Raw genomic sequence first — 22,886 nt, 5'->3', positions numbered from 1 at the left:
GAGATAGTAATCGGAAGGTAAACAGCTGCGTGTTTGTTTTCACTCCAGCTGGATGCGAATTGGTTTCAAACTTTGATCATTTTCAGTGAAAAGAAACTCAGTGACATTAAGAGACAATGGCAAAGTAATGGGAAGATTCCAAATTGACTAAAATAGGATAAAGTTCAATGACGTTCACATGTTCCTCACAGTTGCAATTTTCCCTTTCACCTACGGCGTGTATTTTTATATGCCTTCAGGCCTGTCATGGAAATGGTGATTAGGCATTTGTAAAAGGTGACACCTTCTCGTTGCATTCGTGTTGTTTTACTGAATTAGGACTCCTGTAATATCGGTGTTCCACAAACTCCAAAGCTGTTGATAGAAATAGGATTATGGATCTTGGTGTTGGGGAGTAAAGCCCGACTTTTCCTCTTCAAGAAATCCCCTTCCCTGCTTCTATCCCAAACAGACATTGTCATAAATGAAAGTTTATATGTGCACATTTATACACAGATTAATTTTGAAATATCTAAAATGAGTTTTTATGAGGATTTTTTTCACAACAAGATTTCTGTAAGTAGAGATAATTAGAGGATTAACATTCCAGCGGCTCTACTTTTAAAGATAATCATAGGCTACTCTGCGTACCCGACTAGGAGGAAAATGAAGCTGAGCTCTCACGGAGACAGACAGCGCACCAGATTAACAGATGGACGGACAGATGAACGCAAAGACTAAAGCACTTCTTAACTCAACTTTTGACCCTCACGTTGTTACACGTCAGTTTGATGAGTTAAACAAAAACTGCACTAATGCCGAATATGTGGGGTCCAAATGGGCAGCTTCTCGACCTCAGCGTAAGTGTGTTATGAGAGTGTGACCCACTTTGGCTTTCACTTCTCCACTGACCTGCGTGGGAGTAAACACCAGCGACAAAGCAGCGAGAACAAGCTTAGTGCAACAAAACAACACGAAACAATTACCAAAGACCTGATTTCTGTTGTTGTTGTTGTTGTTTTTATTTATTGTGTACTAAAACTATACTTCCAGCATCACTGAAGGCACGTCCAGCCTGTGCACCATCTCTGATATCTTATTGGGACTTACTCATAGCACATGATGGAAGTACTCCGTGAGGCTTTGTGGCTATTAATAGCACAGTTGCGCAGCCCAGACAAAAATACATCTGTGAACTACAGTTGGAGTTTCCTGTTCCTTTTGCAGCCTCTCACCACGCACACTGTGACTTGTAAGTGTCTAAAATGTGTCAGGAGGAGGCCGATCCTGTTTAGTCAGCGCCAGTATGTCACGTACAAACCTGAGTTGAGTCGCGTAGCAAAATTAATTTTTCACGTAAGCAGCACTGCAACAGTCAGTTTTAGACCAGTTGTGACTCTAAACGCAGCCATTCTTCCACAATTTACTGGTAGACCTACCCCTACTGCAATCAGCGTGTAAACCGACCTTAAATTTCTATCAGATTTAATTGCCTCTCACGTTTCACGTGAATCACAAAGAAGAATCAATAATTCAGTGCTGCTCAACACTGTCACGTACTCGCATTATGTCTCTAACAGGTTACCCTTTCTCCATTCTACAGTCAGAGAACAGTGAGAAGAAATCACTTGTGGACTTTTTGGTGTACTGTCCATGTTACACAATCTATAGCCTAGTTAACCTACATTCTGACAGCCTCTCAGGTTGCTGCCACCGGCTGTGGTGGCCCGGTTTTCTCAGTCGAGCTGTGGCGGCGATGGCCCACATGCAGCAATACCATGACAGAGTCTGACAAACGCTGCCCCGGTTCATCCTTGCCTCCTGTGGACACTTTCTCAGGGACCTATAGTATTTTGGAGACAGTTTCAGCTCAGCACAGGAAGCTTGAAATTGTTGATATACTGACTACCTACCAGAGCAACATGCCTCCTGGAAGTTGTTTTGTCTGCAAAACGTCTTCCTCAATCAAACAGCAACTAACTAACTAACTAACTAACTAGATAGATAGATAGATAGATAGATAGATAGATAGATAGATAGATAGATAGATAGATAGATAGATAGATAGATAGATAGATAGATAGATAGATAGATGGTGTCTTCTTCTCTACAAATGTCACATGTACTCATAAGTTGGCACTTTTATACATAGCATCTGATGTCATATTTTGACAGTGATCACCATGGGTGCAAGACAAAATATAGCCCAAGTGTTTCTATTTCCGAGGACAGTGAGTCATTACTCCTCCTTTCATCAGCAGCACGGTTGCCATCATCATCAACAGTCAGCACCTTTCAAATCATTAGCATAATTTTCTTAAGTAAGTTTGATGACATTTCTTTTCTGACTTTAGTTCACTCATTTTTGTGAATTTAGCTTTTTTTTTCTTTCTGTCTTCTGAGTCTTAAGGTTTGACATTAAACACCCAGTTTAAAATGTTAAGCAATTCCCAATTAACTCAACTGATCACAAGAGACTAAGCGCAAAGCCAAAGTCTGTAAGAAGAAAAATGTGAGCAGTTGTTTAGAAAGGGCGTTTGGGTGTAGTTAGATCAGTTTTTATTAATCACTAAAACCCACCCATAGGGTTGCGCAGGATTCCCTCTGCTGCATAATCTGGTCAAACAGCCCATATTCTGATGCAAAATCTGTTAAGATAAAATAAATCAAGGGTGACTCTATGTGTTGAAAAGTTGAAAAAAAAATGTAAGTAAGAATAAAAATATATTTAAAAAAAACAATTTTAAACAGCCTTCAAGAAGTCAATTGAAAGTTATATTTGGGGTATCATCTGTGTATATACAAGGATATGACAACGTCAGAAATACAAAAACACTTGGCATAGATGGCACAACAAAGTCCACCACACAAGTAAAACTCTTGACACCTACAGCTGCAACACCATCTGAATCGAACCAGACCTTTTTCACATCTACTGAAGAAAGCACCAGCACATGTCAGTCAGCCCTGCCACAACAATGTCAAATTCCACTGCCCTGAAGTAGGAAAAAAAATGAAAACCTCCTGAACATTGATTATAAGATATAATGTCTGAGCTGGTAAATCCACCCTTTCTATAGATGTTTGGTTATTGGTTCCTTGTTGTTCTGGAGTTGTTGTTGCTGTAGAGAAAGAGAGAGTTCATCAGTCTTCAGTTATCAGCCTGATAATACTAAAAACATGACTAATCATGAGTCATTTAATCTTACTTTTACTGCAAATAGTGAATCAGAAATGCTCGAGAGAATGATGTCTCCATAAAACGAGCAGATAATATGGACAGTAGTGATTCTGACAGACTGGACATGTGTAATGGTAAATCATGGTCAGGCTTCAAATCTCCTGTCAGAAGTTCCCTAAAGATAACCAAAATAATGTTAGCAGATGATATCATTGCTATTGTTTGCAGTAAAAAGGTCATGTTTCCAGGGCCTTTAAACTAAACTTAGTAAAAAAAAACAAAAAAACTCAGAGTACCTACTTTAGTAGTAATGTCATCAGATAAAAATGTAGGTAAAATTTCCCCCTAGTGACACCTTGAGTGATGTGACACTATCTTCACTATCACCTCAGGGAGAATGGTACTAAAGAGCTTCCTGTGTTTCTATAATGCCACAGTCTGGACCTGTGCCAAGTGTAACGTATCTCTGGCAGAGTTACAACATGTCAGAGCCCATGAGTGCTCGCCGTCTAACATGTAGGCTCAATTATTAATATAAAAGACATCTATGCTAATATGCAGCTGGGGCAGCAGCTCACTTGTAATGTAAAACACATTCCATGTATCACAATGCTGCAAAAACAAGAACCTGTACAGCTGCAGCCACAGTACAAAGTAGGTTACACAACTACAATCCAACAGAAGTGATCTTATCTCCAGCTGCATGTGAGCAACTCAAGCTTTAAGCAGATGTATGATTGGGTTTGACATTCCCTCTTGTACAATGAGCCTCTTGTCAACAAGAGAGCTGTGGTGACCTTCCTTACAAATTTACAGGCTCGCCTGTGTGATGCTACATGGACACACAAGGCGTTTTGCATCAGGGAACGAAACTAAAATGCATCACTGAGCAGAGATTCATTTCTTAATGTCTCTCCTGTGGCAGTTTTATCATGCACTGTGAGTGTGAGTGCATAAAGTCTGTGCGTGTTCTTGTTCTCATGCTGCCACGGCTGACTGAGTCTGGCTGTCAGCCCTACACTGGGAGCTCCTGAACCCTTCGAGTTCCAGCACAGTGTGCTCTGCTGTTGGTGGTGGCTGTCACATGTGTCTCCATGTGAGGCTTTTGCAGGAGCGTGTAGCAGCAGGAGGAAGGAGACCTGCTCTGTTCTCAGCTGTTCAGACCAGTGCTGACTGCTCTGTACTGAAACCGTGTGGGTGAGTCCTTTGTGACTCCCCCCCTCCTTCCCCTACACGTTCACTGCCTCTCTCCTCTTTCACTGCAGCTGGCAAAACACATGCATTAAAGCCTGACAACACAACTGTTAGACACAGGATGGGCCTCTCACTTTTCTCAGGGATTTCCGAAGCCCAATGTTTCTTATCATGCGCTTGTACGAAGAGTTGTGTCACGATACATTAAGGGTGAGTTTGAAGTAAGTACACGTGTCCCATTGTGTATATACATGGTATTGAAAACAGATGTGACGTGTACATGTGCACATGTGCACATGGCAAAATATAAAGCAATCACAACAGAGTTCTGTCAACAAGCAAAAAGTTAGAATGCCCTTTAACCACATTTATTATGGGTGGAGCCACGTTGCTCTGGCGCCATCTCCTGGATTTTCCTTTTTTCCTTTTTACATTCTCTCTCTCTCATTCTTTACAAGTAATTGCCCATGAGACAATGCATGAACCACTCTTCCCACTGCAGATCAACCACAGGGTTAATTCCTTCCTGTTGTCTTTAACTGTACCAGATTCACACTGGTGTAATTTACTTCTGTGTAAACTGTAACTTCCTGTAAGACGTCTCAATATACAGTTTTTTAAAAAGCTGGTGTTACGTAACTATAGTGTGAATGCAACCAGAGAAAAAGCTCTTGAAGATTTGTACTCCTTCATGTAGCTCCCCTTTACAGAAATAGGTTTCATTTAAAAATGTTGATACTGAATTTGTCCAGAATTTTAATAACTGACTTACCCCGCCTCTCGCCTCCAGACCCAAAAACCTTTTTAAATGCAATATTTGCTCAGTTTTTGCTAAGTTTAACTTCCTAAGAAAAATATCTTAGTCTTGGTCTGAGTGGTTTGACCATGTTCACCAGCAGGTTGCTGGCTCTGTTTGCATTTTATTGCTTTCAAACAAATGATAATGACAACTTAATGTTACTTCAAAAACATATAAAAACCACAAGCAAAGATAGGCATAGTTAGCCTAATTTAACTGATTTCCTATTATGAATTATAAGCTAAGTATGAAAGACATAAGACCGTTTTAACCGGAGCAACTCTCTGGTTGCGCTGTGATATATGAAACTTTATGACATGTTGTTTGTGAGATATAAAGATGAATGTGTCAACACTTTGGTGGCATTGTAATTACACATTTTGAGCTGCAGTGGATTCCTGGTGCTACGGTTGTGTTCTGTGTCAGCAAAATTTCTGAAGCATCTTCACACATTATCATCTGTTTCAGCACATTGAAGAATAAATGGCATGCAAGATGAATGAATGTGGCTCCTGCTGCAGAAATAAAGGGACAAGGTATGCATGTGACACAGATAACATGCTACTGATCTGAGTCTTGGCACGAGCTACAGTAAGAGAGCAGCTATGTCAGGCATTTCAACACCCCAACATCTGACTGGACCAGCTGTCACAGAAGCAAACTCATAGGTCTGTTCTGTGGTTTCTTATAGTTTCAATTCCTCACACTCTCAGCATTGCAATAACAGACTGTAAATTTCTAATTTTATGTTTGAATGGACGGATAAATGAATAAATAAATGTATTCACATCACATGCTTTGCACACTCAGAATGAAATATATCATTTGTCAAACGGAGCCATCAGTTTCTGCATACACTACTCGATTTAAAAAAAAAAATCCCTGTCTCGTGTTTTATTGCTCTATAAAAGACTAATTTGTCAAGTGATATTATGGTGGCAAATGTCATATCCGGAAGGCTCGAATCACAAGTTCTTAAAGGACTTTGGCCACTAGAAATTGCTGTGTCTTGTGAGAGATGCCCCAAAACCACAAGTAAAGCAGAAAGACTGGTGATGCACAGGTGATTCCTTCTTCTTCTCCTCCTCAGGTATGCAGCTTTCACTTGATTTGTCAGAAGAAAAAGAAAAAAACAGCAATATTTTTTTAAATAACACTGCAAAAAGGTTATGATTTAAAGCTACTAGAAGTGCTTATATTTTATATGACCTTTCTAAAGTGTAGATTTAAAGACAGGTTTCCGTTAAAAAATCTAAGGAGATGCAACTTCTTCTTTAAAGCTTCCTCTTTTTTTGTTATCAGTGAATGACTTTTAGCAATAATATAATCATTTACTGATTCTGCAGTGGCCCGCTCTTCCCATTGAATACACTGGGATTTGCTGTGGAACTGCTGAAGTTCATAAACATTAACAGAGTCATATGACTGTCGGTGTTATGCAACAACTCCAAGAAAGCTTAATCCCAAACTTTATGATTGCATTTTCAAGTGTTTTAACTTCACGTTAGAATGAGGAATTTTTAAATAAGTATTTGTTGCTCTGATATGCTCTGCTCTAAGTATGCACTGTTGGAAACTCCAAGCTTAGAGGACAGTAAAAAGTTGGCTATCATGTGATTTTATGGGCACAAATCTTCCTTCCTTATTGTAGCTTGTTCTTAAAAAGAGTGCAATGGAGCCATTTGGCCTGAGGAGGACTCAGTCCTTAAGGAGCCTGTCTGGGGTTCAAGAAAGGTCATGGGTCATGCCAGCTTCAACAAACTGGAACAGAAAGTCTGTCTCTCAGTTGGTTCAGCAGTAAGTTATTTAAAACACAGCCATTCAGTTTGCATGTACACGTGCATACGTATGCATACAGAGCTTCTCAGTGCTGCCCAGCTGATGTAAGTCTTCAGGGCAAAGCTAATCTTTTTGTCAATAATTCTGCTCTAATAGTTACCAAAGTTCTACTGACCTGAGGAGTTCTGAAAAAGATGAGCAAAAACTTGAGGTAATTGCCCTTCTATCATACTACTTTGATTTAATGACAATCAAAACCAAGAAACACATTTTAAAAAGAAACAGCTGCTGTCTACAGGCCTCAGAAAGCTGTGCGGACGGTCGCTCGTGGAGGCCAGACAGCAAGAAGAATGTGGCTCTCTATGGATCAGGAGGAAGCGGTATTCTGTCCAAGAGCCGCTCCATGGACTTCCTCCCCCAAAAAGAGACTTCTGGTACCAGAGCTTTGTGCGCCCTGTTTGAGTCCAAGGCCACCCTGGAGCAGGCTTTCAACAGCAGCCCGGGGCTCAACACTGTGTCTACAGCTGGCAATAAAACAAGGAGAGACTGCCCTCATCAGGACAGGACAAGTCATAACACTCCTCTGAAGGACGCATCAATTCAGGTGAGTGAAAGTACCTAAAGTACAGAACTGTTTCCTAACAAGAAATCATGATGGATATCAGAGCAACCAAGCCAATCCAGAAACCAAATCAGTGACGCATGAAATAGCATTTCATGAACATTATATAAACACTTACCACTGCTCTGTCCGGCCTATGTTTTGTTTATTGGCATCAGGCCTGTATACTGGTGCTGGTTCTGGTATGCAGAGTGTCAGCAAGCAGTTATCAAACATCCTGAATTTTTGAAGGAAAAGTTTGACCATCGCTGTGCTAAGGCCCTGAGCCAGTCCTCATTTCATTATATATTATGAGGAAAACATATTGTTAGAAATACAGTATATAAGGTATAAACAGAGTTGTACAAGTCTACAGAAGTTGAAATTAATACTTGGTATGAGCTCCTTTATTCTTCAACGCAGCCTGAACGCTCTGAAACAAGATTTCTTGTCATTTCTTTAAGTAGTCTTCAGAAATAGTTCTCCAGGCTTCTTGAAGGACATCCCAAAGCTCTTCTTTGGATGTCGGCTGCCTTTTGTTCCGTTCTCTGTCAACATGATCCCACGCTGCTTCAAAAATGTTGAGGTCCGGCCTCTGGGGAGGATTCATCCCTCCATAAAACCTGTTGCCACTGAGTTTCAGCCCACTTCTTATGTCACTTGGCATAGCTCAGCCTTCTCTCCCCGTTTCCCTTCCTTAAGAATGGCTCCTTGACAGCCACCCTTCCATGGAGACCATTTCTGATGAGGCTTCAGTGAACAGTAGATGGATCAAGTGAAGGTCCAGATGCATCTCTCAGGTCCTGTGTCAGGTCTTTGCTGGATTTTTTCCTGTTTCTGAATGACATTCCTTTCAGATACTGTTCATCTGCTGTAGATAGCTTTTCAGGTCTGCCACTTCTGTTTTTGTCCTCCACTTGTCCAGTTACCTCAAATTCTCAAGGGACAGAATGCATACAATGATGAGAAATGTCCCAATTTCAGCAAAGAGCTCTTAGGGAATCACCTTATTGTTGCAAAAATACCATTTTATATTTGTCAAACTGCATGATTGATTTATTTATTTATATTTTTTGCAGATGCAGCAAAATAAATTGAAAGTGCATGTCTCTGTTGACAGACTGTTAATAACAACATGTCTAAAGATACCATTTAAAATGGGTTCTTAGCTAAGTTATGTGACACAACACTGGTTTGTCCCTTGAGTTATTTGCCTCTTTTATGCTTAAATGATTCATAGATCGATGTTAAGTGGTTAAACGAAGAAAAAGACACAAGGCACAAGGACTAGACTGTAAATTAGTAAAAAATAAATAAAAGAAGCCACTGTCCAAATGAAAACTGTGAAAGACTTTCAAAAAGTTTGGAGAACTATTGCTCAAGACTCCTTCAAAAGATTACAAGAGAGAGAGGCTGGTTGGCAGCAAAAGACAAAGAAATGAGGGATGGCTTAGAACTCTGGCACTGTCCTGTATATCCTTAGTCCTCAGGTATAAAGGCTGTTTTCTCTAAAAAGTTTGAATATGCCTATTAGAAACTTCTATGCTCATTAATTTTTACAGACGTGAGATTTTGCTTTCTCATTCAACTCTTGTCAAGCAACCAAATACATGCACCCCCCTAAAATGTCAAACTATTCCTTTTAGTTCTTTTTATTTCAACTCTTGACAGGCCCACTTGACCAGTTGAGAAGGGACACAGTAAGCAACGACACTAGATGCACCAAAAACATTGTATCGTAACTCTTCAATATACAATTTCTTGTTGATCCACAGATAACAACCCAGGTGGATGGAGCAAAGGTTATGAATGGGCTCCCGGGGTGTTACGGCAGAGCATCCGGACACACTCACGGTAAGCAGAGGGATTTAATTTCATGTTTATACTCTAAGACATCCAAGACGGCAGATGGGATCAGTACTTGAGGTCACTCAAAGCTTTGATTTATGGGCATATAAATTTTGGTGTTGCAGCTTGTAACCAGCTGTCCTTGCTTTAAAAGACAAATCATGTGTCTGTTTCTGTCAGACAACAGTGCTGAAACATCCAGAAATATCCAGCATATCAGATGAATCTATGTGAAGTTCCATAGCAAACATGTCAGTATCAAGGTCTGTAATATTTCAAGAGTCACTGTGCAAATCCCAAAAGAGTTGGTGAGCAGTAACCCATGTGCTGTTTCATGGGGAGGGAAAATAGCCAAATAAAGACAAGGATGAAGTGGTGTAAAAGCATAACTATGTGTTCGGCACATATGCTTAAGATAGGATTGAGGCTGTCGCTGTTCTGATCATGACGCAGACCTTGGCCTTCTGAGTCATCCCTCTAAGAGTTTTGGAACTGATATTGCTGCGGCATACAAATGTTTTGACCCTGCGGTGTGAGTAAGAGAACGAAAGTGTGAGTGTGAGTAGGCATCCACAGGCATAGGGCAGTTTCCGAAAACAATGCATATATAGACATATATGTTTAATTTCAGTTGGTGAAACTACCTTACAGCCAACCAGAAGAATATATGTGACACAATAAAGACTTTCTAGATTATACCACTTTGCCAAAATAAGATCTTTCATGTGTTACTCAGTGTTATTTTATTACTCAGCGACCACTGACACACATACTATCAGTCCCACCCAGCGCCCGTTATAGTGGGTGACAATGTAGCTATGGGAAAGGGGGGTGGCTGGGTGTCCCAGGCTTTTGGTGACCAACAGGGGTGATTGACTCAGGCCTGTTGCAGCAGCCAGCCCACCATCCCAAAATAGCGAAAGTCCTCCTCTTGGACAGTGGGCCCAGATAAAAATCAGCTGTCACTGAGGCCACAGGACTAGAAAGAGTTCAGCCACAGCGAGCTGGAAGAGAAGAGACAGGTTGTGGCACACATCACAGGGGCCTCGAGAGTCTGTTGTTCAACTTGGCAGAGTCACGAAGGGAAGTAACCGGGCGAACGACGCTGGACTGTATTTTAGTAAGTGAGTGTACATCAAATCTGTTCTACTGAGGGAAATTATAGGAATATGTCGGTGCCAGTGCCAGTGCACAACAACGATTTTGAAAGACACTTTGTAACGTACAACTGAAACAGTTTTTGTTTAACATCATGCCAGTGCTCAAGTGATAAATTGTTAAGTATAAAAGGATGTGTAATGCATGTGATGCTTATGTGTATGTGTGGATGGATGCTTTGGTACTTTCTGAGTGATATCAGTGCTATAAATCGCACAACCTGGAAGCATCGCCGTTAACCTTAAGCAGAAACACAATTTCAGTCTCATATCTTAACAAAAAATACTGACTGGGAACTCCTTAGAGCGATGATAGCTACAAGTAAGGATTAGCATTTCTGCCATTAAAGCATCCAGGACAGCAAAACATGGCTGTTGTTGTTGTTGGGTGTGTGTGCTGTCTGGGGTATCTGAAGCCCTCCAGTAGGAGATGTCTTTTGGGATTCTGGTTTTCTTTACAGTCTGTGAATGTGGCTACAATCGGCAACAGCTGATGGCGGCGAAGGTGGTGAGGAACAAATACCAACTGCATTTCATCACCATTTGCACAGCTGCCAGCAGCCAAAAACACCCGCCCATTACTGCGCCGCTAATAGCTCCTCTTCATTCCTGGAGAATTAACCCAGATCAAAGACATGTCAGCACAATTCTCTCTTAAAGTGTGGGAATCATAGAGAAAGCAATCAGACTACTGGAAGCCAAAGAATGTTGAGTTTAAATTGGCAACAGCCAGGTTTTACAAATCAGTATTTTAGCAGATAGGTTTGTGTGAGCATGCGGGCGATGACAAGTGACCTCTTAGTTTAGTGGGTGAGGACTTTAACAGAACACGCAGGGCCCTTGGTTGCTTCATTCTGTCTGCTCATCCATCTATGAAAATGCTTTAAATCCAGACTCGTGAGAGGCGCCAGCTCGCTGGTCCGTCCTTTTGTCCCATGAGGGCTTAGTGGGCGAAAAGGGGAGGTTTGTTTCAATCTGGCCATTAGTTACAGATGGATGGTCTGGACAACATACATTGTTGACCTCCAAACTTACTGTATTGTACACAATACCGTTGATGACTTTGTTTTTTGGTTGTTTTTTTTTATTCCAAATTCCTATTTCAAATTAGTCAATTGATCAATCTTTTTTCCACCTGACACAATACAAACTGAGAGGATCTGTTGTTTTTTAACCAAACAAACAGACTAAAACAACTTCTGGTTAAATAATGCAGTTGAGATCATTTCCATGGTTTTTACAGGGTCAGGCAGTTGCATTCCTCAGGTCAGGTGTTGATGGTTTGGTGGCACAGAGCTACTACAAACAATGTGCAAACAATCTGTGTCACTCCAGCTGAGCTAGCAGTTGCTGTTTTCTTTTCCTCCTGGGCGTCACAGTCATTCCATGGTATGCTGTCTGGTGAGTGACCCAGCCAGCAGGCAAGCAGTGTGTGGGCCTATTTATCTGTCAGCTACCAGGATCAAACCCTTCAAAAGTTGGCATTGTTGTAAATGAAGCATCATTTCACGTAATTACGTAAATGTAGAAGGTGCCACAGGTTAACAGGGAGCTACAGGGGGGTAAAACATAAATACATCCACTCTGAGCAACTAAAAATACACAATCACGCTGTTATCATTAAACTTGTGGCTGACACTAGACACAATCTGTTACACCTATTTTAGGATACAATGATATCCTTCCTTTACAAGTGTCTGCTATCAAATGTGAATTAAGAATAGTGTTCCCTTTCCCAGAACTGTTCTACTTCACTGTTGGTATATTGAACATATTCTAAAAAATAAAAAACTGAGGTAAATTTGAAATGCATATATTTTTTCTCCTTTCTTTTACAGATGACAAATATAGTCCATCACTGAATAAGGGGGGCACCCTGACAAGACTAACCAGAGACAGGATATCTACTCCCCCCTCAGTGAGAGACAGATCGGCTCTCTATCTGTCAAGAGCGGCACCCATTGACTCCACAGGAGGCTCAAAACAGCCAGTGAGTTCCTGACATGCTTTTCATTCCTCCCCACACACTGAGGTGGAGAGCTTCCGCAGGGAATAACCACTGTGCTCTGACACAATGAGAGCAACTCATTTAGAGTACTCTCTAAATATGCGTAGTACAGTGAATGTGAACAGAATTACAGATGTAATGCCTGTCATCCAAGCTGACTTTAATACTCCCTTTTTCCTGTTTTCGGATAGGAATTCATCGGAGCTCCAAGACCGAGAGCTAAAATCAATAAGGTATCATGTAGTTCTCTTAGCATCTATTATAACAGAATGTGGTGTCTTATCATTGTGTGCTGTGTTCAGTCTTTGCTTGCATGACACATTAAACATAAGTTCTTATGAATTAACAAAAAAGCACAATACAATTGCAGCTAGAATTAGATGACAAAGGCAAAACCAAATTTTGTCAAATGAAACAGTCTTGTTGAGAAAAACAATACTCTTACCCAAAAAAGTAAAGTACAGGGCCATCAACAGGGCAGAAGTTGTGTTGATGTAGTGTTTCAGAGGGTCGAAACACACCAAGAGCTGACAACTCTAAGCTTTAGAAATTGAAAATCTAAAGTGAGAATCTCAATGGGCTTTACCAGACAAAGTGAAAAAAAAGATGTGATCTCATGACAGATCATGAAACTGGAGCTATTTTCCCTCATCACTACAGCCCTGATATTTTCAAGAGTGACAACATAGGACAACATGTGACAACATAAATGTTGGCACGAGATGTTTTGGAATCTCTGTGGAGTTTCATCAGAGAGCGCGCTCGAGCAGAGTCCGGAGTATGTAGGTCCAGATCTGAATATTAGGCCCATCTCCGAAGTTCATGTGTCAAAACAACATATAGTTGGAGTGTTTGAGTCGTCTGCCAACTAACAGCTGTGAAGTGTTTAGTTAACCTTGGTGTGACAGAGGATGGTTTGCTGTGAAAAACAACACAAGCACAGAGGAAGGTAAAGCACGCTTTTTTTCACTACATGCATGCTTCTCTATATTCTAATTGATACAGTTTTCGATAAGTAGATCCTTATACTGTTACTCCTATCTTTTTTTTTATTTCAAGATGGCTGATGCAGCCAGCAAAATCACAGTTTCACAACCACTTCATGATGAAGATGACCTGCCTCTCCCTCCACCCCCTCCTGTACCTCCAAGACCCCTAGACTATGAAGGATCTATGGCATTAAGTAGCCTCCCTGCGCCTCCACCTAAAGAGACCTTCTCCATGTTCTATCAGCAACGGCAGAAGAGTGAGCTGAGGAGGCTCTTCAAACACATCCACCCTGAATTACGGGCAAGTCTTGATGATGTAGTGGATGAAGAGATAATGAAAGCCATACAGGCAGAGAGCACTCAGGCAGGCGACGCAGCTTATCAGGGTGAAGTGCAGTCCATGAGGTGGATCTTTGAGAACTGGACTCTGGACAATATTGGAGATCCTCATGAAACCAAAAAGTTGCTGGATGATGAGGAGTTAAAAGGTGGAAATGTCAGAGGCACCTCCTCCATGTTTGAGCACACTGACAGCACCCAATATAGGTCTGCTGAAAGACAGACTTCTGTCAGAGGGGATGTGAGAACATCAGCATGGTTGTTTGAGACTCAGCCACTGGATTCTCTCAACAAATCTAAAGATGAAGAGGGTGAACTTGTTGAGGCAGTTCTAAAAGAACCTATCCATTCTGGTGATGTCCGAGGGACTCGGCTGCTTTTTGAGTCTAAACCACTAGGTGACTTGGGACGCTGCAATTCCATTGAAGACCATAGCTTCCTGAAACTGAAATCTGAGCTTCAGGAGCAAAAAGGAAACGTCCAGAAGACTTTGAAACTGTTCCAGACAGAACCTGGCTGTGCCATCAGAGACAACAGCGGTAATATCCATGAGATTAAATCCATATGCAGGGAGGAGATCAACAGTGGCAAAATCAGCTCTGCCCGTTGGCTTTTTGAAACCCAACCTCTGGACCTGATTAATAAGGGAAGTGATGGAGTGAAAATAATTCGTGGTATATCTCTGGAGGAGGGGCACAGAGCAGGAGTTGACCAAAAGAGATGGATGTTTGAAACCCAGTCATTTGACACGATACAAGAGGTGGTGGGAGTAGAGAAGTTTGAAGGAAGTGTGGCTGACTACACAGGAGAGGCTGATGTCATCAACAAAAGGAAGCTTTTTGAGATAAAACCCTTGGCAACTCTAAAAGGAAATGCAGTGGAGAAGTCTCTGGAAAAGGAGGCTATAATTGGGGGAGATGTCAAAACTTCTCTGTGGCTATTTGAAACTCAGCCCATGGAGACACTGAGTGATAGCTATGAAGTTGGACGCCTGCAGAAAATTGCCATCTCAGCCGATGAACAAGGAGAAGTAAAAGGCAAAAAACAAATATTTGAGAGCTGCAGTGTTGAAAAGAATATCTCATTAAGTGAGCAAGAGATTGAGAAGGGGGATGTGAAGGGATTCAAACAACTTTTTGAAACAATTCCTTTGAGCAAAATTGCTCGCTCTGATGAGGAGATTTATGAGAAGGAAAATGCCATTGCAGGTGGAAATGTTAAAGGTAACATGGCAATGTTTGAGACATCACCTTTATATGCAATTAAGGACAGCTCTGGAAGCCTCCATGAGGTTACAACTGTCAGCCGAGAGGAATTCATCAAAGGGAAAGTCAAAAACTACAAGTGGATGTTTGAGACCAAGCCTTTAGATCAGCTGGCAGATAGAAAAGGAAGTGTTGAGGTGATCAAAGGAATCACCAGACAAGAGGACACCACAGGTGATGTCAAGATGGCAAAGTGGCTTTTTGAAACCCAGACAATCGATGGGATCCATTGCAAGTTCAATCAGACAGAGCAAGCTCCTTCTGTGGAAGAAAAACCTTGTAAAGGTGATGTCAAGACCTGTAAATGGTTATTTGAAACACAACCGATGGATATTTTGTATGACAAGTCAGAAAAAGCAAAAGATAAAGACTCAATTGATAACACCAATGTTAAGTCTTTTACTTGGCTTTTTGAGTCTCAGCCTTTAGACAGCATCAAAGACGGTGAACCGTACAGTTTGAAGCTTTGCAGCACCATACAGGATTCTGTCAAATCCGAAGTTGCTGTCCAAACTGTGAAACATCTCTTTGAAACAGAAACCTTGGATAGAATCAGCAAAAATTCAGATTCAGAAGTAGATCTGAGATGTATCAGCCAGGTCGACTTTCAGTCAGGAGATGTCTCACGAGTCAAAGAACTTTTTGAGTCCCAATCACTGGATGAAATAGGATCCGAAATTGTGACAACTTCTGAGGGGGAGAACCAAGACGAAAAAATTGAAAAGGGTTCGGTGAACAAATTTACATGGATGTTTGAGAATTGCCCCATGAACCAGATCAATAAGGACTGTGCTGACGCAAATATGCAGAGAGTTGAGGTTCTTGAGAGTGGTGACGTACAGAATAAGAAGTTCATATTTGAAACCTCCTCACTGGATAAGATCCATGAGGAACCCCTAGAGCAAAGCTCAGTATGGGTGGAAGAGCCTGTGAGCAATGTTGATGTGAAGTCAAGCACCATGTTGTTTGAGTCCCTACCACTGTATGCCATCAGAGACAAAGAGGGACAGTTTTACGAGGTGACAACTGTAAAGAAAGAAGAGGTCATGACTGGTCACGTAAGAGGAGCGAGGTGGATGTTTGAGACAAAGCCTCTCGATGCCATCAAGGCAGAGAATGAAGTGTATGTGATCCGAGCTGTCACCCAAGAAGATGTCAAGACAGGGGACGTCAAATCAGCCAGATGGAAGTTTGAGACACAACCTCTGGATTCTCTTACCAATCGAGATGAGCCCTCTGTCAGGGTTACTGAAGACTTTGGAAGCAGCAATGTGCAGCAAAGTAAAAAGATATTCGAATCCGACCAGTCAAGCAACAAGTTTGTGAGAATGGTTAGTGTCACTGACGTCCAGTGTGGGGATGTCAGGACCTCCACCTGGCTCTTTGAGAATCAGACAATGGACAGTCTGAAAGGAGAACCTCAGGAGCAGAGTCCTGTAAAAACAGTCCACAGGGAAGACAGCCAAAAGGGAGATGTGAAACGCTGCACCTGGTTGTTTGAATCGCAGCCGCTGGACAAGATCAAAGAGCCCGAAGATGCCTCAGTACAAGGTGTTGAGGACATACCAAAAGCTGATGTGAAGTGCACCACCTGGCTCTTTGAGACCACTCCACTGGACAAAATCACTGCCACCAGCGTGGCAGACACACTTTTACACTTGGATGAAATGAATTTTGTTCACTCAAGTGGTATTATAATAGAAGCAAATGAGAGCAGGGATGTCACTATGGCAAAATATCAGCTTGAAAGCAATGAGGGCGCGCAGATTCAGAAAGAGGACATTGTTAAGGGCAACATCAGGAACATCATGTTGCAACTCCTGCTCAAGCCGACACTCAAGCCACAAGTTACTCTTCTGAGAGAGGTCGAAAGGGGTCAATTTAACACAACGGTAATGGAGCTTCCAGTTTTTGAGTCAACCACAACTATCAGCATCGAGAGTGATCAAAGAATACGAAACATCGCCCAAACAATTGATGAGATGCTGATTTACGATAAGAATTTGAAAAAGGGAATCATAATGCAGGAGACTGGAGCAGGACAAGCAGAAATGTCAGTTTATTCACTTATCAGCAATCATGAAATCAAAACTGAGAGTCGTGTTACAGAGAGAGGGGATGTTAAGTCTGCAATTGGAAATCTCTTGGCTACTGCCAATAGTCAGAGAACTGCAGCATCGTGTAGAGTGGATGAAAATGAGAAGGGAAATGTGAACTTGTACAAAAGTTGCATTGAGAAAGGAGATCTACAGTACCTGAAGAGTCTTCATACAGAAGAATCGGAATGTGAAGCTGATTTCAACCTTTTGGCCAAAGAGCCATTTGAAACAATTCAGGGGGGTGTGAAGGAGGCAAAGAAGAGCCTGTGCCAGCAAAAGGAGCAGGTTGAGAGAACCATTTGTGATGTTTTGCCAGGGGACGTAAAGAGCACCAAAAAGGTTTTTTCATCTGAGTGCTCTGTCAGCGTTGATAGCTGTACGCCAAAGGAAGAAATAATCCCAGGAGACATCTCAACTGCAAAGCAACAACTTACTGTAAAGCCACCAATCATTGTGGACAAAGAGGAAATTGTACCTGGTGACATCAAGGCAACAATGGAGTCATTAGAGCGTGCAAAGCAGCAAAGCATGTGTGTGGAGCGGGAAATCATTAAACCTGGAACGATCTATGACATGGACTTGTCAGTCCAAGATCCTGTGGAGGAAGGAAATCAATCACAAAAAGAGGTTATTATATCCGGAGATGTGAAAGCAGCTAAAAAGTCTCTTGAAATGGCCAAGCAGCAAAGCACGCACATGGAGCGGGAGGTCATTGTCCCTGGAAAAATATACAACTTGAGCACGTCAGCACAAGCGGAAAGCTCTTCAACAGTAGCACAGTCTACATGTTCATCCTCCTCCAGATGCCAGCAAATCAGGAGTCATCCAAAGGTCAGTGATGCAGAGAAGGACCAGGGAAGCTATGTTTCCTTTGAGGCTTGTCAACAAAGTGCAGTTCTAGTCAGTAACAGTGCCCAGGAATCACTGCCACCTTATAAAGGCTGTGATTTTAATGGTCAAACAACTGAGGATGAGACAGAGGAAGTTGTTAGAGGAGATGTGAAAGCAGCTATTAGATCTCTGCAGGGTGCAGCAATAGAGCAGAAGTTCCTAGATAAAGAAAATATTGTGAGGGGAAATGTGCAATCGGCTCTGGAATCTCTTGAAAAGTCTAGTGTAAATGTATCCAAAGGAGATTATAAAGCTGCAATGATATACAGGAATTCAGGCAGGAGTTGTTCAGGGAGGAGCAAGACTGTTCACAATCAGTGTGTTGTGGTGTCTGTGCCTCCATCTGACACAAAATTATCTCCTTCAATTTCAGTAACCTGTGAACGACAGCCAACCATCACAACACAGAATTCAACCCCCAGCCCTGTAGCATACGGAAACTCTAAATCAACCAGCTCTGAAAGACTAACTCCACCTCCACTTCCAGAAAAGAATGAGAAACTGAAGGAGCAGAAGCCAGCTTTACCACCAAAGCCACAGTGGATGAAATCTGTTGCTGTGGAAGGACCAAATATCTCACTAACTCTTGCTCCCAAAGTAATCTGCTGTGTTGAAGACAACATAACAAATGCAGTGGTTCCTCCAAAACAAAGCCTACAGTTTCCTACACACTCAACGGATAAGCAACGAGAAATTACAGCACATGGAAAAATCAGTAAAGAGAGCCTACGTGAAACACATCCAAACCCAAGCAATGAACAGGAAAATGAGCAGAAAACTAAAACGGCACAACTTACTGAGAGAAAATCAGACTGTTATCAACAGTCTGATTTTCAAAGCAAAGAAGTGGAAATAGAGAGAAATGTGATCCAGAAAATTAATGCTGCTGAGGAGATACAGATGTGTATGAAGAATTATGCAGAAGAAGGAAAGCATGAGATGAACATGAGTTTGCAGACTGCTCTACAGAACTTTGAAAGAAAGGACAGAGAGGTTTTGGACAGAGGAGCACTGCTGTCAAAGAAGGTAAAAGGCATTAACAATAATGTTAGTGACAATGAACAACTCAAATGTCATCCTAACCCTTCCCAAAACCAACCAAAGACTGAAATGCAAATATCACAGGCCAACAGTACAGTTGAAGCCAGCCATCTGCAGCTAAATGAGCTCAACCAAAAGAGACAGGAACTTGGGGATAAAGTTGTTCTAAGAGAGAAGAAAGTAAGGGAGACAGAGGATGAAAGACGACAAAGGCTTTCTATCCACAAGGAGGAGATTATGAAAGGAAATGTGAATGCAGCCATGGAAATCTTTGAAAATTTAAGGAAACGAGAGGAGCTCAAAGGAATCCTGTCCCAGGTGGAGGAGATACAGGGAGAGGCCTGCAGCGTAGATACAAGCTCCTCGGATACATTATACATGAATGTCCCTGCTTGGATGGTTAAACCAAGTAGAAATGCTAAGCAAAGTAAAATGGAGGAAAAGAAAGTTGAAGTAGAAACACAGGATGAGGATATTGAAAGCATCTCCTCAGTTGAGATGGCATTTGAAGATCTAGAGAAGGCAAGCAAGGAAATAATGAAGCTGAAGGAACAGACATTAGCAAAACTTCTTGACATTGAAGAAACTATTAAAAAGGCTTTGTACTCGGTGTCCAATCTGAAATCTGAGGCTGACATTGCAGGTTTGTCAGGACTGTTTGATGAATCTCTGAAATCTGACCAAAATCTTCTACCTACCAATAATGTCAGGAAGATAAGTATCGTGTCAAGAAAGACAGAATCAGGTAACATGAAAGAGACAACAGATTTGGATTCAAGTCTTTCCAAGAAAAAAGTGCCCAAACAAGTACACAGTAAGCCACTTATTCGACAATCCTCTCAGTCTTCACCATCATTTATCTCAATTCACTCTGCAAGAAAGCCTACTGAACACCCAAAGCCAACCATGTCAACATTCAAACCAAACAATGTCGACCAAAACCAAAAATCAAAAACAGAGGCAACTTCTCATAGTGGAAATAATGCAAATCATGATTTGGACTCGGCTGCTCCTGAGACCTCAAAGAATGGTTTAGGTCCACAACGCAAGGTCAGTCTTCTTGAGGTAAAAGCAGTTCCAGAGCAACCCACAGGAATAATAGGTACCAAAACAATCAGTGAGACATACGAGGAGAGCGATGGCTTTGGCAATGTGTTCGTTTCTTCTACGACTTCGACATTCGTCACTAATCACTCTGACAGTAAAACATCTGCTCTGTTTGAAGTAGTTGGGAGTCCAACAAGATACGAAGTTATGGCATCCCCTGTACTGAGAAGATCAGGGCGTCCTTTTAAAGATAAAGTGTTGAGCAACGCCAAGGAGGAGGGGACGGTCTTTGTAACATTTAGTCAATCAAAAGAAAAGCACTAAAATATCCCTGTGATTGCAGTCCTTTAAACTTTAGAGAGACAGTTATTTCTTTTGTGTATTTATCCTATTATGTTTTAATGAAAGGGTTTTGTTTGTCATAAACGGATCTTATGCTGAAAATGTTAACTTTAAATTGCAAAACATTTGTCTTATAGATTTTATACTGTAACCATCTGATAAAGTGTTAAGTTCTTGTGCTAAAGCTAAAAATACAGTTAACACTGTATGTTCTGTTGCGTAAACTGCCAAATAAATGACTGTTTTAAAGATGTAAATTCCTTTTTAAGCTCTGTGCTTGCCCTCCATTATCATTCCAACAAACACATGCATTGATGGTCAGAGAGGTTAACTGTGTTGCAGACAGACTAACTGCCTCTCACAAAATTTACAAAGATCACTTATCCTATTTACAAGTTTATTTATTCTAGAAAATAGAAATTAAATTAGTTTCCCTCAAAGTACAGTTTAACATTGTGAAAAATATACTTGGTCATAAGTTAGAGAAGAAGAAGAAAAAATATAGCTCATCCAGTTGCTAGTTAGCTTAGCCTATCCCAACAGTCCGAAAACAGGTTAAAGGGCTATTCAGGAAAAGTCTGACAACGACATGGATGGCTGGCTGACTTGGAAAAACAGAGGCCCCCTGGGAAAAACATTCTTTGGAGGGCCTTTGCCTGCAGCTAAGACCAACAGAGCAAGACTATATTAACTGTAGAAAAGAGGTTTCCAGTGTCTCTTTAGTGGAATTGTAGAGTGACTGGATTGATCTGATTCTGGTTTATGAGCTTTCACTGAGCTTTCATCCTAAAAATATTAAAATACTACAAGAGAGAAATGAAGCCAGACATTCCAAATCAACACTGTTGGTTATTTTTAAAGAACAAATTTACACAAATTCATCAAAGGTTAAGTAGCTCCTCAAGTAAGCTTAACTGTGGCTGTCTTTACATAGTTTAAGTGGCTAGTTTCCTTTACATCTGCCAGTCATCTTCACAAAGACCCTTCAGCAAGTTGAAGGATGTTTTTTTTTTCCAGAGCTGTTCTTTTTATGTTTTTAAAACGTACCTGTTGGTTTAAGTAGCTCTACTATAAGGTTTTCCTGTTGTTGGAAGAGAATTGAACAAAATCATAAGAAAATCACAAGTTCATCATTGACAAATTCCTGCAGAAATATGAACATGACAGGTGGTTGCTGGTAAATCAAATGTGCAACATAAAGTCACCATAAACTGAATTTGTTTTCATCATCTCAGTTCCAGTCACCTGCCAAGGAAATGTGTTCTGCTTGTTTAACACCCGTCTATCCAATGGAAAAAATGGTGGCCAATAAACTGACATTGCACTACAACTGTTTCTGCTGTAAATACTGTAAGAAGAAGCTCAGGTGAGGCACAATATTCAATTAAATTCCACCCCCAAAAGGAAATTCAATTGCTACTGCATAATTTGATTATAAAAATCATTATAAAACGTAATTTAATAAAATCTAATAATGATATATAGATAATAATGATGTGTGTGTGTGAGAAAAAAGCACAACATAGTAATAAATGGAAAATAATCACAGAAATTAAAAGGGTTCAAACAATCTTTATCTTACGTTAAATAATTAGTGATAATCTCCTATCTCTGATTCACTTAAATTGGTCACAACAACGGATCACACAATTAACAATCACAGTATATGAATAATTCAACAATTTCTCATTTTTCATTTCCTTGCAGTACCCACAACTATTCATCTCTTTACGGAGAGTTCTACTGCATTTCTCACTACCAACAGCTTTTTAAAAGAAAAGGAAACTATGATGAAGGATTTGGACGCAAGCAACATAAAGACCGCTGGCTTAGTAAGGATAAAGGCATAGATGAGCCTGATGCCAGGTCCACTCCCAAAAAGACAAAAAACAACTTAGGTACTCTTGCTGACACCGTTGTAACAAAATCATCTTCAAGAGAGCTGCAAAGTGTTGCCGATCCTATGGGTAAACTGAAAATAAGCTGGCCACCAGAGGAGAAGAAGACTACTGGGGTTAATCCAACACAGCGAGCACATGTACCAGCGCTGAAAAATAAGATATCTGACATCGGCAAAGCAGCTACAGTTACAATGAGCCTTTCAGAGCAGTGGAAAAGCAACAGACTTAGCCATGGAGGGGAAATGAGAGACAAGGGAGTCAAGGAACAATATAGGACAACAGGTTTTATCTCAGTTGAAAAGTTGCCCTCAAACAAACCGATTCATGTGAATAATCCAACCAAAGTAGACAATTTCCAAGTCAACATCTCCCCAACAACATCAAATCTTTCTTTTCCCCGCTTCGAAAGGGCTACTTCTGTTAAAA

At 41.1% G+C, this 22,886-nt stretch overlaps 1 protein-coding gene across 1 annotated transcript; it reads left to right on the top strand.

Annotated features, from left to right (window-relative positions):
- The first annotated feature begins 6,817 nt into the window (after nucleotides 1-6,817).
- Nucleotides 6,818-18,579, top strand: xirp1 (xin actin binding repeat containing 1). Its single transcript, XM_072362987.1, has 9 exons — nucleotides 6,818-6,950; nucleotides 7,089-7,143; nucleotides 7,231-7,536; nucleotides 10,161-10,249; nucleotides 10,359-10,501; nucleotides 12,377-12,528; nucleotides 12,738-12,779; nucleotides 13,606-18,069; nucleotides 18,503-18,579. Exons 1-9 carry the CDS (start codon nucleotides 6,826-6,828, stop codon nucleotides 18,503-18,505), a joined length of 5,379 nt encoding a protein of 1,792 aa, XP_072219088.1. The 5' UTR covers nucleotides 6,818-6,825; the 3' UTR covers nucleotides 18,506-18,579.
- The last annotated feature ends 4,307 nt before the right edge of the window (nucleotides 18,580-22,886 follow it).

This window comes from Leuresthes tenuis, unplaced genomic scaffold (genome assembly GCF_036924035.1).
Source record: "Leuresthes tenuis unplaced genomic scaffold, fLeuTen1.0.hap1 SCAF_14, whole genome shotgun sequence".
NCBI lineage: Eukaryota > Metazoa > Chordata > Actinopteri > Atheriniformes > Atherinopsidae > Leuresthes > Leuresthes tenuis.
This window is presented reverse-complemented; position numbering and strand designations above follow the sequence as displayed.